General features: G+C 36.4%; 2 protein-coding genes across 3 annotated transcripts; both read left to right on the top strand.

Annotated features, from left to right (window-relative positions):
* Positions 1-5,605: 5,605 nt before the first annotated feature.
* odam (odontogenic, ameloblast associated) lies at positions 5,606-8,210 on the top strand. 2 transcript variants are annotated; one of them, XM_030139695.1, is made up of 10 exons: positions 5,606-5,665; positions 5,785-5,850; positions 5,941-5,976; positions 6,054-6,101; positions 6,220-6,468; positions 6,555-6,611; positions 6,703-6,834; positions 7,709-7,738; positions 7,842-7,925; positions 8,006-8,210. In XM_030139695.1, exons 2-10 carry the CDS (start codon positions 5,791-5,793, stop codon positions 8,039-8,041), a joined length of 732 nt encoding a protein of 243 aa, XP_029995555.1. In that variant the 5' UTR covers positions 5,606-5,665; positions 5,785-5,790; the 3' UTR covers positions 8,042-8,210. The 2 variants fall into 2 exon arrangements, with proteins under 2 accessions (XP_029995555.1, XP_029995546.1); XM_030139686.1 differs by having other exon boundaries at positions 7,706-7,738; positions 8,006-8,209.
* A 4,025-nt stretch (positions 8,211-12,235) lies between these two features.
* On the top strand, positions 12,236-13,069 carry LOC115423106 (ELMO domain-containing protein C-like). Its single transcript, XM_030139832.1, has 4 exons — positions 12,236-12,280; positions 12,362-12,435; positions 12,513-12,569; positions 12,665-13,069. The coding sequence occupies exons 2-4, from the start codon at positions 12,379-12,381 to the stop codon at positions 12,830-12,832; spliced, it is 282 nt and encodes a 93-aa protein (XP_029995692.1). The 5' UTR covers positions 12,236-12,280; positions 12,362-12,378; the 3' UTR covers positions 12,833-13,069.
* Positions 13,070-15,930: the final 2,861 nt, after the last annotated feature.

Genomic DNA, 15,930 nt, shown 5'->3' with positions numbered 1-15,930 from the left:
GTGGAGGGAATAATATTGGTGGAGCAGCGGGCAACAATGCAAACACTGGGGCTCAGAATGGGGTCCCACTGAATGGTGAACCCCTTTTGGCACAGATAGTCCCACTGGGTGGATCACTTTTTATCCAGCCAGCTGGAAACCAAATAGGTCAGGCTCCCCTGCAGCAACTCATTCCTATTGGACCTCTCCAGCAAGGCGGGGCATTTCTGGTGGCACAACCGGGCGGAGGCAATGTAAATCCACAGAGGCAGGTGGGCCAGCCCCCGCAGGGTGGGCCCATCACACTGTTCGCTGTGCTGCCTCACAGGGCTGCAGGCGGAGACCCACAAGGTGCGGCGTTGACTCCCGGACAAGTGCAGCTGATCTCAGTGACTGGGCTGAACAACCAGCAGCGGCCAGGTGCTGCTGGGAATACAGCGGGCAGACTGAGGTTTCAGCGTTCAGTGGCAGCTCGCCTCAGGAGGACACAGGCTCCAGCGATGAAGGTGTTGGCAGCTGAGGAAGAGGAGGAGGAGGAGGAGGAATACTCTGGAATGGAGATGGACGGAAAACAACAGAAATAAGACCAAAACAGTCACTGACATCACTCACATGTCATGATTCACTTTTATGAGCTGATCATGTTTCATTACCAGCTGAATGTTCTCTATGAATCATTGTCATCGTCACAAAGACTAATAAATAATTGAAGTCACTGACTGATCATTTTCTATCTTTTTTAATTCTGTGGCATCAATAATATATACATTAAACTGCACATTGTCTTTAGCCTAAAGTAAGTCAATGTGTGCTTCAGCAAAACACTAAGCAGCTGCCAGTGTCATGGGTGTGGCTCCTGTAATGGCAGTTATTTTTGTGTAAGAGACTGGTACAAATATGCATAAATTTCTATTTACAGTATGGCTGCAACATGGTCATTTGAATCTCTAAGAATGTGAAACCATGCTATAAGCACATAACTCAAGTTATGTCATGGAGCAACAGAGTCCTGTTTATGAAGCCAGTGACATGATGTGTGTGTGCAGGAACAAAAAAAATCACTGCTATAAAATTAGGAATCAAATGAAAAACACAACAACCTAACATTTCACATTTGCATAATACCATCAGGAAATCTATTTGTAATGACAATTGGTTGCAAACAGGAAGAAAACGTTTCCTAATTTGAAGTTGATGACAGTGTGTAATTAGTGTAAATCCCCAGACCAGACTCTCTCAGAGGGTGTTTACCTGGTCTGCTGTGGGCTGCAAAGTCAGCAGCTGAAACCAATTCCCAGACAGCCTCAGTATGTGATAACATACCCAGCCAAACACACCACCAATGAATGTAATCTGTAAACATCTCGACAAAATGTGCTGATGAAACATTACAGAAAAATACCAGTTTCAATCGGCAGGATCAGAGCTTTTGACAAATTAAAAGAGGTCTGTTGTTGTTACTTGTGTGCTTATCATAATTAAGTTGTAAGGACAACGTGTGTAGTTATTTCGCTAAAGACTGGCGCTGGAAAAGACTGCTTCAGCCCGTGCTTGACAGCAAGTTGTTACTTTTTCTATAGAACACAATGGAAAACATACATTGTCATTTCTAACCGTGAATCAAGTGACTGCAGGCCATTTTTATGTTTTCCATCTTCTTTTCATGCAGGGGATTTTCTGCTTGTATGAACGTTTTTAATTAAACATTGAAGCGCACACCTGTTTTTGACGTTCTGACCGACAACAGCACTCGAGGATGCGTCATTTGTTTGTGTCCTATGACCGCAACCCACACAATTTTGATGTTTCATGCAGGTTTTTACTTAGTACATTCCAGAAATCCATCCCAAGACACTGAATCATTGTTATTGTTTGTGGTCACAATCCTGAGAACAATGTAAGATGATTGAAATGGTTCAAGTGTCTTTAAAATACTGCTCACCGTGTTAAAATTTCTTTGAATCTCACTCATTGAAAAGAGAATATGTCATATACCAGGTTTCTGTGACACACTGGTGACAAATATAGTTTATGAACAAGTCAGTGCTCTCTTCTCTAATTGGCTCATAATAATCTCTGAGACCGATAAAAGGTCTCAAAACTCAGAGAGCTACTAGTCCTACTTGGCACATAACATTTACGGGAAGGAAGAAACAATACGGTAAGTGTAATTTTATTCATCATTGAGAAGTAGTTGTGTTTTATGTATGAGTGAAATCAATTTTTTCAACCTTTCATTTCATAGGTTTAACACTGAAAGATGAAGCTTCTTCTCATCACAGCATTGTTGGTTACCATCTGTTATGTGAGTATCTATCTATCTATCTATCTATCTATCTATCTATCTATCTATCTATCTATCTATCTATCTATCTATCTATCTATCTATCTATCTATCTATCTATCTATCTATCTATCTATCTATCTATCTATCTATCTATCTATCTATCTATCTATCTATCTAATTATTGTCTCATCTCTTATTGCAGGTCAATGCTGGCAAAGTAAGACATGCACTGATTGCTTTTTATTGTCAATGATCCAATAATCCACATGACAGCCCATGCATGCTTAATACTAAATGTTCTTTCTCCCTCCAAACAGAGACAAAGGATGATGGCAGCTATGAACGGAGGAATGGCAAATGGAGCGAACCCCGGCATGATGCCAGGAGGCCTGAACCCCCCCATGGTAGCTGGTGGTGGTGCAGGTTTTGCCGGGCAGCCCCAGTTTGCTCAGGTCAGTCTATCATTTGGTCAGTTTTATGAGCTTATGTTAATGTGAAATAAAAACTTTTGCAATATTCATTTAAGGAGCTGAAGTCTTGAATATAAATCAGAAAACCACATGTAAAAAGAAATGTGAAATACTCGTAAAATGAAAAGGTTTAGTATAAAACTGTGATGCCTTTCTTTATTTCTTTCCTTAAGTTTGTTCCTGGTGTTCCTGCCTTTGCTGTACCACCTCCTCTTCCCAACATGTTCCCTGTTCCTGCAGTCAATGCGGTTTGTGTTGCACATACAATAGTCATGTCATTTCTGCACAATCATAGTTCATTTGACATTAGGACTGATAGTGTTTTGTCTGTTTCCTCCCTAGGTTCCCTATATGGGAGTCCCTCAAATGGCACAGATGAATCCCCTTCAGCAGCCTCTGATGGTAATCTTAGATGCTTTTAATTCTGTTCATTTCAAATCTAAAAATTTAGCAGAAAGTTAAATACAAAATGAATTTATATCACATCCTCTGGGCCTGTTTATTCTCTGTCCAGGCGCTCACAGGTGGCCCGCTGCAACAGCAGCTTCCCTTTCAGCCTGATCCATTCAAAAGATTTAGGGTAATAACCCAATGAATCCTATTCACATCATTGGTGATGGAAAAATAGTGTTGATCTAAATTGGTGTGTTTTTTTTAATTCTCAAGCGACAGCTTATGAGACCAGATAATACCCCGAGGACCACTGTGGACACTCAGGTAACAGTATAATAAGTGATAAAAATGTATATATTTTTAAATTAAATATCAAATATATTCTTCTTATATGTGATTCTTACGTTTTCAGATTCCAGCTCCAACTCAAACAGTAACAACCCCCTGCCATGATGAAGATCACCATGAAGATAAATGAAATGACATTATTATTGAAGCACTGAAGCAAATAAAATAAAAGCTTGACCTACAGTATATGATTTGCATGTATCAGTATGAATAATCATGCAAGCTTTATGTGCATTGTTTTCAGTTTAACCTATAGAGTGAATGTCAGCTTGTTTTCAAATGAAAATAAATTTCCTTTAAAGCATTACTGAAGTATTTTTTTTTTTACTTTTTCTACCTTGAATGCAGCCTTCAGCTGATCTTTGCTGCCATCTAAAGGGTACTAGGTAGGAAAAAGATATTACAAGTAAAATACAAAGACAAATAATATGATAAAGGAAACTGTATGAGAAGGAATCATTTCAGAAATCTTTAAGAGAGAAACCATGGAAATTAAAAGTGCTGCTCATGTGCTTAACCCCAGTAACCCTGTTTCATGAAAAGACATGGTGGAGCATGATGTGAGCTGTGCAGGTGCAACATTATGGGATGCACAAAATGCCTTGGCATCCCACACGTTTTGGGTTCCCACCCAGGAACCCATACCAAAGAGTTTTTTTTTTTTATATATTTTTTTTTATTTCAAGGGGAATATGAGTTAAAGCAGATTATAGTCAAGTTTCCACCTGAATGTATAGCTATTTTTAACCAAATTTACAGGATATAGGCATGCTTTTAATGTAAAACACCTGCTGAGTTACCATTAGTGAGTAGAAGTGTTACATTTTAACTCCACATTTGAATGAAAACGCTGGAGCAAGACTTAAGTTATAATTAATAATTATGAATATCCAGCCCTTCAGTGTTTTACCTTTTGCTATTTTTTTCCATCTCTCCCTAGTATAACTTTTTTTTTTAACTTCAACTTTTCCACCTTCTTTTGTTGTGCACAATGAGAATGTACATAAAAACAATTGGAAACGTATGTTGAGCATAAGATAAGATAAGATAAGATAAGATAAGATAAGATAAGATAAGATAAGATAAAATAAGATAAGATAAGATAAGATAAGATAAGATAAGATAAGATAAGATAAGAAAAGAAAAGATAAGATAAGATAAGATAAGATAAGATAAGATAAGATAAGATAAGATAAGATAAGATAAGATAAGATAAGATAAGATAAGATATAACTGTAAACTGCACAACAAAATTATACGCAGCACCCTTGTTTTGAAAAATACAGACATAAAACAGACATACATAAAACCACAATGTGAGATACGGTACATGTACGTTTTTCTATCCAGGAAAAACCAAAATATCTACAATGGAAAAAAACTGTTTTTACAGCTGTAGTAGCAGTAAGTACAAGTAAGTAGCAGGTACAAAAGTAGGGCATTCATGTTCTGCAAAGATAATAAAAGAAATGGAGTAAAATGATAAATCAACATAAAACCTACAAGACGTTTCAGTTTAATCTGTTTTACCACATTTTTGACATGTTAACTGGTATCAAATGGTCAAATTACTACAAATGAAGTCACAAAAACATGCAGGTTGTATTGTGCTACATTTTTATGTTGGCTATCCTCAACTTAAATCTCAACACAGACAAAAATTAACCCCTGTGAGATGCCAACACAAGTCCATGCATGATTGTGACAAATGCCTGATTATATGCTTTCCTTTTTTTTCATGACAAGCAAAAACCCTGTTAGTCTCAGTCTGTAGTTACAAACTACGCACTTGAATATTTTAACAGAAACTTACACAAATTAACTCATAAAAAGTGCATTATATAGACAAGACGCATTAACTGAAGATGTTCTAGTTCAGGGATTTAAAAGCTGTGTAAATTTTTTTTTTTGATGTTCAATTCTAATGTGTAGGTGAATCATGAACAGCTCTAGGTCGACCATGTCATGGTGTTTAGAGACATGACCTACACCTAATGACATACTTACCTGGTGTGTGTTGTAAGTGTCTGAGTCGTATGAGCCATGAGAAATGTCTGTCCCACTGACCACACATTGTCTGGCTGGGTTGGTGGTGGACTATAACAGCTCACATGGACAGAATTTAAAAGGGATATGGGCAAGGTGAAGAGGTAGGCGCACAGAAAGGGAAAGCAGTGCCAGAGAAACGGTAAGACGATTCTGTAAGAGTTTTTCTCTCACCTGAACATAACTTTGTGAACATTTGATCGATACACTTTATAAAAATGACATAAAGTGACTATTAATGTTTTTTTGTATCCACTTTAGGACATCATGAAACCACAATTGGCCTTTCTGTTGACCTGTCTAATAAGGACGAGCTTTGGTCTTCCAGTAAGTTCAGTTTTTTTTTTCTTGCAACAATATACACTGCTAATCACAAAAACATGAGTGCCAATCTGTTAATATTGATGTTTTATGCAGGTGCAGATAGGGATTCTTGCCAGCAACAGCAATGAGGTATTTACATTTCCTACAGATACTGTATGTTAGAGTTTAAGTGAAATTTGTAAAATAGCCTGTTTTTTAATGTTTAGATTTTGAGACTGAATGGACTCACTCTGGCTGCTCTAGGACAAACACAGGTAGTGAACTATTATTGTACTTTAGTGTTTTAGGCTAAAAGCTGTATTTCATCCTTTGTCAGAAAAATGTGTGTATCAGAAAATAATATTAACATGGAAAATCCCTGTGTTCATTCAGGGCTCTTCGATATTACCCCAGTTTGTTCTGCAGCAGCAGCAACCTGAGGTGCTGCTCACCCCACAGGTGGTGAACTTAAATCCTCAGGTGGCTGGTCCGTTTGGCCCTCAGGGGCCACAAGTACTGTTTCCTACACAGGGAAACCAGCTACCGCCTGTGCTCATCCCTAACGGCCAGCAGGAGCAGCTTGGACCTCCACAGGACCCCAACTCCCCTAATATCCCTCAGCAGGCTCAAAACCCAGTGCAGGTACAACACTTCAGCTGCACTGATATCACAGCGCTGTCACTTAGTCTTGCCTAGAACACATTATTGATTGTTTTAGTGTGTTTTAGATGTTTCCACAGTTTCAGTACCCTGCTTATGGATTTCCTCAGCTTCCCAGACAACAGGTATGAAAACAAACATATTGACCTGTCTGCAAAGGTCAGTTTCTTTATTTAGACATGCGTGGAACATTCAGTTGGATTTTTTCATCCACAGGGCTTCCCTTACTTTGTGCCTCCTTATGGCTACCCTCAGCAGAGGAACACTGTGGTTCTGCCGCCTAACAACGGTCAGGTTATTCAGCCAAATCTGGAAAGGACTACTCAGAGGCCACAGCTCCCTCTGCAGGTGAACAATGCTAAGATCATTTGCTTTAATAGGGCTGACATTTATATTGCATGTTGGAGAAAATATGTGACATCAACAGTCTTCCTGTGTGTCTGCTTTACTTTGACAGTTCCTTGTAGGAACTCAGGCACTCAGAGTAGGGCTGAGATTAAAAAGCCTTTATTTCAGCATGGCCAAACGAGTGAAAAACTATAGCTGACGCACTGCGGCCTATGGGCCTTCATCAGGACTGATATAAGAAGGCTACCCATATGGATTCTCCTATATATAGAGAGAGGTCACATGACTGGGCGGACCTTAAAGACAAAGATTGCAGAAATAAAAATTAAAACAGACAAAAAAAACCCCAGAGCAATACATGGTATATAAGCAAACAACAATAAGACATTTCAAGCACTATAAATCTTCACATTAAATAAACCATCAGAAATAAACAGATAGACAATAAGGGTTTTTTAGTCAGGAAGCCAAGGGAGGGCACAAATAAGCCAAGTGGGCTGGAGTGTTGAAGTTTAAGGTTAAGAGCTGTTGACTAAAGTCAGACATAATAATAATAACACGTCTGCAGATGTTGTGTAATGGTTGTGTGGATGTGGTGGCTGTGATGCAGTGACGGCTGTCTGTGATGCTGACCACAGTGTGGTCGATATGTAAGGCTTAGCGGTGGACTCCTGAAAACATCTCGTCTCAGTTCAGTTTGAGAGTTGTATTAGTGTGAAGTAAGAGTAACAGCACCCTGGGACACATTTACACATAATGACACAATGTATTTACTGACTGCTCAGGGTGATAATTGAATTTTAATTGTCTGTTAACACTGAATAGTTTGCTCATGTCCGGTTTAAATATCACATGTATCATCCAATTACAGCAGGCCTCCCAGCCAAAGGTGCAGACAGATAGAGTAAGTACACAAGATGAACTCATCTATCAAACTGAAGAGAAAACTGTGTGTTAGTTAGATCTATGAGTTCATAACTTTGTGTGTCAACTGTTCTCAAATTCAGACATGGTCTCTGGGGACACACAAAGAATCCACTACAATCCCTCCTGATCCTCGTGGTGATACATCTGGTCCTGGGGTTGATGAGGTATGACTTTACAGAACACCCCGCCTTTCACCACACACAATTTAATCTTTGTTAAATCAATATTTTTAATGTTTGTCCAGGGTCATTCCAACTTCCCCTTCCTGTTTGAGCCTTAAACTTGAACTGGAAACCAACAAGACAAGAATCCTTCGAGTGTTCGACCAAGTTCATTCTCCTTCAACACTGCAAAGTGCATTTTACTTGTTGTTTGTACAATAGTGTAAACTGAAACTCTGCTCTCATCTCAAGATGTCAAATAAAGAACTTTATCAAAGTAAATGAGTAAAGATTTTTATTGTAGTGCACACTTACAGGATAACATTGAATGACATGAGTGAATTTCACAAATATGCCTAAATAAAAGTGAATTATAATCTTCCTTAAAGCTGGTGAATGAAGCTTGTAACTGTAGACTAGTTCCTGAGAGTATGAGAATAAGAAAAACAGCGAGCATCAGTGAAAAATGTCATGTTCGGTTAGTTAAATTTAAGCAGTGTCACTCTACGCAGTTCAGTGTTAATACTCTCAACTTTTATGAAGGAATCAGTAGTCTTCATCATCTTCATTGCCAATAATGTCACCGAGGTTTGCCTTGAAAAAATGTGCCAAACATCATAAAAGTTAACAATAATTTACAGATCCTATGTCCTATAAACATCCATATAAATGATGAAATTAACAAAGCTGAATTCAAATAATGCATAATTCTAAACAGGTCCAGGTATGGGGCGTTTACTGGAGATTACATAACTACACATGCCAACAGAAAGCCTTTACTAAAGGTTATTTGAGGGTGAAATTAGGAAGCTTTAAATACAGCTCAGAGAAATACACAGCATTTAATAATATTACACTACTTACTTTTCTCACAACCCCATACTCTATGCAGACTTGGTCCTTCAAAGAGAATGAATGAATGAATGAATGAATGAATGAATAAATAAATAAATTTCACAACATTTGCCATCAAAGATTTAGTAAAAACATGCACAAATACTGTAGGGAAAATAAGTTACCGGTTGAGCAGGGTTGTAGTTCAGCTTCAGATACTGAAGCTAAAACAAAAGGGGAAAAAATAAACATACAGTGTTGTACTGTGAAATGAAACTCAAAGTATGTTATTTTATTTTGAATGTTTTTATTGAATTTTCCAACAGTCTACCTCAGGTTTCTCCTCTTTGTCCATTCCCGGCTGCAAAACAAACAATAAATTTGTATTTGTGTCACTGATACATGTAATAAAATAATTAAATTGTCCACATACCTTTACACGGTTGCCTCGTTGACGCTGAAGAAAATATAGGAAATGAAGTTCATGATATTAATGAAATAAACATCTCTCTTAACTCTTAATGCTTCATTTTATTGTATTTATTTATTGTATTGTGACTCACCCTTGGCATCAGGAACACGTTCTCCCCCTGCAAGATTGTCATTTAAGTCTATTGTATAATAACATTTTCCAGACTGTGACTGGAGATTTTCATTAAAACCTCAGTATAAGTTGTTTACCTCCTTCAGGAGAACATCAGTCCCATTCTATGGACAGAACACATAGTTTAGATCAACTGTCAAAGCTTTTTCACAGTCGCAAATGTCACGGCTAAAACATCAAGACTATAAATTAATGATTTTTATTTCTCATTGTATGAAATACAAGAACTGTTTAGAAGGTTGTGCAATGAAAATTAGACAAACTATTACTGTTTTTACCTGAAATTGCACATTGTCCACCTGGAAATGAATGAGAAATTGATTAATTACGAATTAATTAAGATTTATTCATATTTATGTTAAATACTGTATAGTGTATTTGATTCACACTTGAGATTAGAGCAGGTATACCTTGAAAATTGGAGAAAACACCCTGTTGCGCTAAATCAAGGAAAGAAAAAATATAATTTTAATGCATGTTTCAACAAAGTGTGAAACGGTACAAAATAATAATAATTTTATATATATATATATATATATATATATATATATATATATGCGCTTTTTAGCTCAAGCTGCTTTTTAAAATCAGAGCCAATTAATCACTGCCTTGATCTAGGTATTTTATTTAATTCGGCTAATATTCTTTATTTCTTTATTTCAAACATGCAAAGAAACAAAATAAAACAAAACGAAGCAAATTAAGACAAAAACAAAATAACATTTAAATGAACAGAATCCGTCTTCAAGTACGTACAAGTCTGAAATTTGCACGGTCGAAAAGGAGTAGGAAGAAGTATGAACTAACTTATGTTTTACAGTGAACATACCTTTTCAGGGTCTCTCCTCTTCAAAAGGCCTGGACCAGGACTACGGCCGTCAGCGTCATCAGGACTGAAGTCAAAAGCCTGTTTGAAGCACAGATAAAATGATAACTTTCTTAGAAGTTGTTAGGTGATTTAACAGTCTGTCAACACCTGTTTTCTGGGGTATGGGCAAATATTTAACAACATTTCTGGAAGCAAATGAATTTTCAAGTAAGCTTGAAATAAACGCAAAACACAGAAGGAACATGGGTCAAAACTAAAATATCTACCTAAAAGTCTAACCAAAAATGGATCTCAGTAAATCTTTACAGTTAGGTAAATTTAATCATTTGTTTGTTGTGCCAGTACCAATATTTCCAGAAAATTTCATCAAAATCCTTCCATTTTATTGTTATGTAGAACAGCAAAGTCAGTGAAGTTACCATATTTGGTTCCTTACCCATAGGGGCAAAAAAATAAAAAATAATTAATTAATTAACTTCAAGAACTAAATATGAACTAGAACAGCACTTGGAGAGCACAGACCTCCGCCAAGGCAGATCAGTCCCCCCCCCAATAATCACCACCAAAATTTAATCATTTGTTCCTTGTGCCAGTATCAACATTTCCTGAAAATTTCATCCAAATCCATCCATAACTTTTTGAGTTATCTTGCTAACAGACAAACAAACAAACAAACAGAAAAACCCCGATGAAAACATAACCTCCACCATTCCCTGGTGGAGGTAAAAACAACAATTCATGGCGTTGTTCAGGGAATTCAGCTTTAGATCTTTCCTATAGTATTGGCAGAATCACTTATCATCAGACAAAACAAAGAACAACTCTATCAGAAACACCTCACGTACAAAGAGTAGAAACAGCATCTGTGGATCTGTGCATCTATTCACGTCTGTCACTTGTGATACTCACATGAGCAGCCACGGCTGACACAAGTAAAACTGCAAAACACAAGAGTTTCATCGTGTCTGAAGACCTGCAAGAAAATATTGAGGTTAAAACCAGAGCAGGAGGATTTGATATGGCACAAAGTGTACACCAGCTGTACTCTGTGAACATATGTGTTTACTCCACTGATACTTATAGCACACTCTGAGCAACACAGATTACTCAAAACAACACATTTAATCTTGCTTAATTATGTGCAAAACATTATTTGGTCATGTCCGACTGGTTTTCTCAACAACACAGCAGCACTGTGACAAATACTAATAATTAACAATATTAAAGCAAAAAATGAAAATATCCTTTATTAATTGCAAAAATAATGTAAAATTATTTGAGAGGTAGACTTAAAAGCAGCAAATAATTAATACATTCAGGTGGCAAAAGTTAAGCGTGCTTTGCTGGGTGTTGTCTCTTCCCTCCTTAAACCACTTAGTCCCTTGATTTGTAATAGTAAGACAAGTTAATTCCATGTCTGACTCCCAATCTGAGAAATACTGAAGGGTGGAGAGTAAATTTTACCTGTTAGTTTCTTTGAAACTCTTCTTTTAAAGTATAATTACATTTGATTTAGAGACATGTTGTGTGTGTATATATCCTCCTGAGACCCAGGAAAATGAAAGTTTTTTTTTTTTTTTTTTTATATTAAACAATTGTCTTGATTAGAAACTGCATAATGCATCAGTTTTTTCAGATACATGTTTAAAATTATTTTTTTCTATTTATTTATTTATTTATTTATTTATCTATTTATCTATTTATTTATTTATTTATTTTTAATGGAATGTCCTTTGCAATGCATGGACAGCATTTTTTTTTAGTAAATCTGTGAAACTTTTATCCCCTACACAGGACAAAAATGCATTGCTGGGTCTCAGGAGGATAAATGTAAATAGTATTATATGTTATATGAGATATTAAATACATTCTTTGGATATCCATGTCTGGTTTCTGTTTTCTTTGTTCTTTAACCACACCTAGAAATGTGGAGGTGGCTGATTTCCTAATAATCACAATTTCCCAACAGGTCTGTATGCAAATGAGATGAAATGAGCTGCTCTAACTGTATATAAGACCAGCTGAACCATGTGAAAAACATTCCAACGACCTCCTCCATCATCTGTGTGACAGTCTGCGGAACACTTGACGGTATTCAGCTTTATATTTTGACTTGATTTTAGATTTAGGAATTGATTGTTGATTATTGATATGTTGGATCTTTGTCGACAGGTGTGATCACTGAAACCATGCTGAAGGTAGCTCTTGTGCTTGGATGCCTCCTGAGCCTGGCTCTGGCTACTCCGGTAAAGACACTAAAGACACTATCTGTGGTCTTCTAATATTCAACCAACAATAAATTGTAACTTTTTGTTTTTTTCAGATGGAGAGGGCACATATACGCTTGGCACGCTCCAGCTCTGAATCTTCCTCCGGAGAGGTGAGTCTTCGCCTTAAAGATTAAACTACTTCAGACTCATCCTCTCCATCATTATAAATAGTAATGCTGTATATTTCTGATTTTTTTTTCTTCAGAATACCAACAGCAACAGCCTCACCCTGCAACAGCTTCAACAACTTTTGATCTTACTCAACGCATTATCTACTACTACTACTGCTACTACTACAACAACGACAGCTGCAACTACAACAACTGCACCAACAACTACAACCACAGCCGCTGTAACAACTGCTGCTCCATAAAATCTGACATTTCACTGATAAGTGAATTATAACACAAGCGTAATGTTGTAACAGAGACTGATTTATGTCAGCTTTTTCATGTTTCACTGAGAATCCACAGTTGTATTATTATTTTTTAGTTTATCTTCGCACTCATTATTCGGAATTAATTGAATCAAATATGTGGATCTAAAATCATTTCTCTGTTACCTGCTGAATAAACTGAATAAATCATCCTTGAAAATGAAATGCCACAAATACATTGTTTTTACTTGTATTTTATCTGATTTCATATTATAATCTAGAAATTTAGAATTTTAACTTTTTGAATTTTAGGTATTGAATGTCATTGGTGCTATATATAAGATATTATACCATCAGTGACATGATATTACCTTACTTTACTTTCATATGATCATTTCTAGCTTGGCATAATCTTACATTAGAGCTGTGTAATTGTAAAAAAAACAAAACAAAAAAACCCCAAAAAAACTTGTTTGATTCACCTTTAAGAAGGTGTAATGTTGATCATTGTTCTGCATTTACATGAGTTTCACAAACATTTTAGGTAAAAACTGTGAAAATGTCATTTTACATGACATGACACTAACATAAATATGTTTACTTTGAGGCATCCCAGGAATACCATTAAAATTTTAGTAGAATTATTATTTGTCAGTGACTGTATAAGTGAAACTCCTCAATAAAATGTGTGTTAAATACATATTATCATAAACCAGCATAAAATAAAGCCCATCAGCCACATCCAGTTTCAACACCTTTTCTGTTTCCCAACATGTCTGTCTGTGGTCAGAGTGAGCCACCACATACATGGTTTCACCACATTTCACATTGTTAATAAGAATATAAACCCACAGCCCACTCGGACAGCTGATTGGACGACTGAGGGGTTGAATTGTCTTTAAAAGTGACCCTGTACAGATGCAGACCACTGCAAAAGTAAGCATTAGACACAACAAGTGACCAGAACTTACATATTATTCTTTGACTTGAGGTAAGACATTTTGTTCTGTCTTGAAGAACTTTAGGAATGCCTTAAACAAGAAGAATAAAAGTAATAATGATGTTAAAATAGCATATGTTCTTTCTTTCTTTCTTTCTTTCTTTCCTCTGTACAGACGATTCAAGCTGCTGTCAGTGATGAAGCTGCTGGTTGTGATTTTGTGCTCTGCAGTGTTGTGTTCCTCTGTCCCTGTAAGGATCTCAAACCAACAGTGATGAGTCACATGTTCTTCTATTGTTGTGTTGTTTAATGCTTTATGCGCTTGAACTTGTACGTGTCCGACAGAGTTTCTAATTTGTGTCTGTAGGTTTCTGAACAGAAGAATCGAGTCAAACGCTCAGATGATAGTGACGAGGTGAGTATCTGTGTAAAAAAGAAATACAAGAAAATATGCACACAATTATTAACCTGAACATAATCAGCTGTTTTGTTTTTTTTTGTTGTTTGTTTGTTTGTTTGTTTTCCAGATGAACCAGATGAACATGCAGCAGATTAACATTCCTATTCCAGTCCCATTCCCACGGCCTTTTATTTTCCCCTTCCCAATTCCACCTGTGCCCCCTCCAGTCGGAAAATGAGACACACACCTGACTTTAGAAGTGAATCTTTCATGCAAATGTCGTCTTGTCAAAGAGATATGTAATAAATTTAATAAAATGAAGTGTGAACAAGAGGATGACTTCTGACTTTTATATAACATCAGTGAGAGCCTTAAATGTCTAGAGCGTTAAATTAAATCCAAACCCAGGACATTATGGCTATTTGACACCAAGAAAGGAGGACTGATGTCATTATTATCAAATTTCCACTCAAAGACAAATAAAGCTGATCTGTATCTCACCAACTTATATAGTTTATATGATAAGTTTACTGTTGCTGATGAAAATAGACTGTGAAGCATTCTTAAAATCAGAACCACTGGCTTCAGCATCACAGGAAATGTAATGGATTAAACTTCCTAAGGATCTAAATGTCAAATTTCTTCATCTAAAACAGTAACAAAACTATAGCCGGCACTTCTGGTTAATAACCAGAATCAAATGAACCTGAGAAATAGAAAATAAATACATACATACATACATACATACATACACACATACAGACACATACATACATACACTATTGCAAATGAGATTGAAATAAAATATTTTTCCCTCTTCTCATGATGATCGTGACAATGTGATTTATTCTTGATAGATAAAGTATAACTGGGACTCAACCTTGACCTGGTCAAAGATGATTATGTGTATAAACAGGAAAAAATAAAAAATAAAAAAATAATAATAGCTTTATTTGTATAACACCTTTTAAAAACAAAGTTTACAAAGTGCTTTTGACAGACAAGTAAAGGGCACAACAGCAGGATACAAGATGCAAATAAAAACACTCAAACAGAAGCAACACAATAGGAGAGATGTGTACAACAATGCAGAAACATGACACTTCGAATAAATTAAATGAATCAGAATAAAGAGGGCAGGAATAACATTATGCGATGCTGACAAATCAATGCAAAAATAAAGGAGTGAGATAAAACAACATCATGTATGAGAATATAAACCAACAGTCAAACAGGATAAGATTCAATTTTAAAAAATTAAAAATTAAAAAATTAAAAGGGACAAACATCACATAAAAGCAAGTCTATAAAAATGTGTTTTAAGAAGTGATTTAGAAGATGTCACTGATTCCGCAAGCCTTATCTCCTCGGGCAGGCTGTTCCAAAGTCGAGGGGCCCTGATGGAAAAGGCCCGGTCACCCTTAGATTTAAGCCTCGACTTTGGAACAGCCAGGAGCCCTCTGCCCGAGGATCTAAGGCTGCGTGCTGGCTCGTAGGTAATGTGGAATGTGTCTGAAAACAAAATTATTCCAACTTTATATTCAAGTGCACAGCCACTATTTATTTCTTCAATTCCCAACATTATGTTGTACACTGTCTCATATACCCGTACATATAATTTGAAGCCACTTACATGTTTGCTGTGATTATTCTACTGATGCTGGTCATATAATTGGAGAAAATCTTATCTCACACACTCCATTTCCTTTATATACCTGTAAATACTTATTCCTGTTTGTCTTCCTCTCTTTAGGT

The sequence above is a fragment of the Sphaeramia orbicularis genome, chromosome 1 (assembly GCF_902148855.1).
Source record: "Sphaeramia orbicularis chromosome 1, fSphaOr1.1, whole genome shotgun sequence".
Lineage (NCBI taxonomy): Eukaryota > Metazoa > Chordata > Actinopteri > Kurtiformes > Apogonidae > Sphaeramia > Sphaeramia orbicularis.
The sequence above is the reverse complement of the archived record's forward strand: the minus strand, read 5'-3'. Positions and strand labels throughout refer to the sequence as shown.

What these genes read in the sequence shown, in the direction of transcription:
- odam (XM_030139686.1), top strand. Translation starts at nt 5,791, where the DNA reads ATGAAACCACAATTGGCCTTTCTGTTGACCTGTCTAATAAGGACGAGC. An exon ending in GGACGAGCTTTGGTCTTCCA is followed by an intron (nt 5,851 to 5,940) that starts GTAAGTTCAGTT and finishes TGTTTTATGCAG; the next exon opens with GTGCAGATAGGGATTCTTGC. An exon ending in AGGCTCAAAACCCAGTGCAG is followed by an intron (nt 6,469 to 6,554) that starts GTACAACACTTC and finishes AGTGTGTTTTAG; the next exon opens with ATGTTTCCACAGTTTCAGTA.
- LOC115423106 (XM_030139832.1), top strand. Translation starts at nt 12,379, where the DNA reads ATGCTGAAGGTAGCTCTTGTGCTTGGATGCCTCCTGAGCCTGGCTCTG. An exon ending in GCCTGGCTCTGGCTACTCCG is followed by an intron (nt 12,436 to 12,512) that starts GTAAAGACACTA and finishes TGTTTTTTTCAG; the next exon opens with ATGGAGAGGGCACATATACG. An exon ending in CTGAATCTTCCTCCGGAGAG is followed by an intron (nt 12,570 to 12,664) that starts GTGAGTCTTCGC and finishes TTTTTTCTTCAG; the next exon opens with AATACCAACAGCAACAGCCT.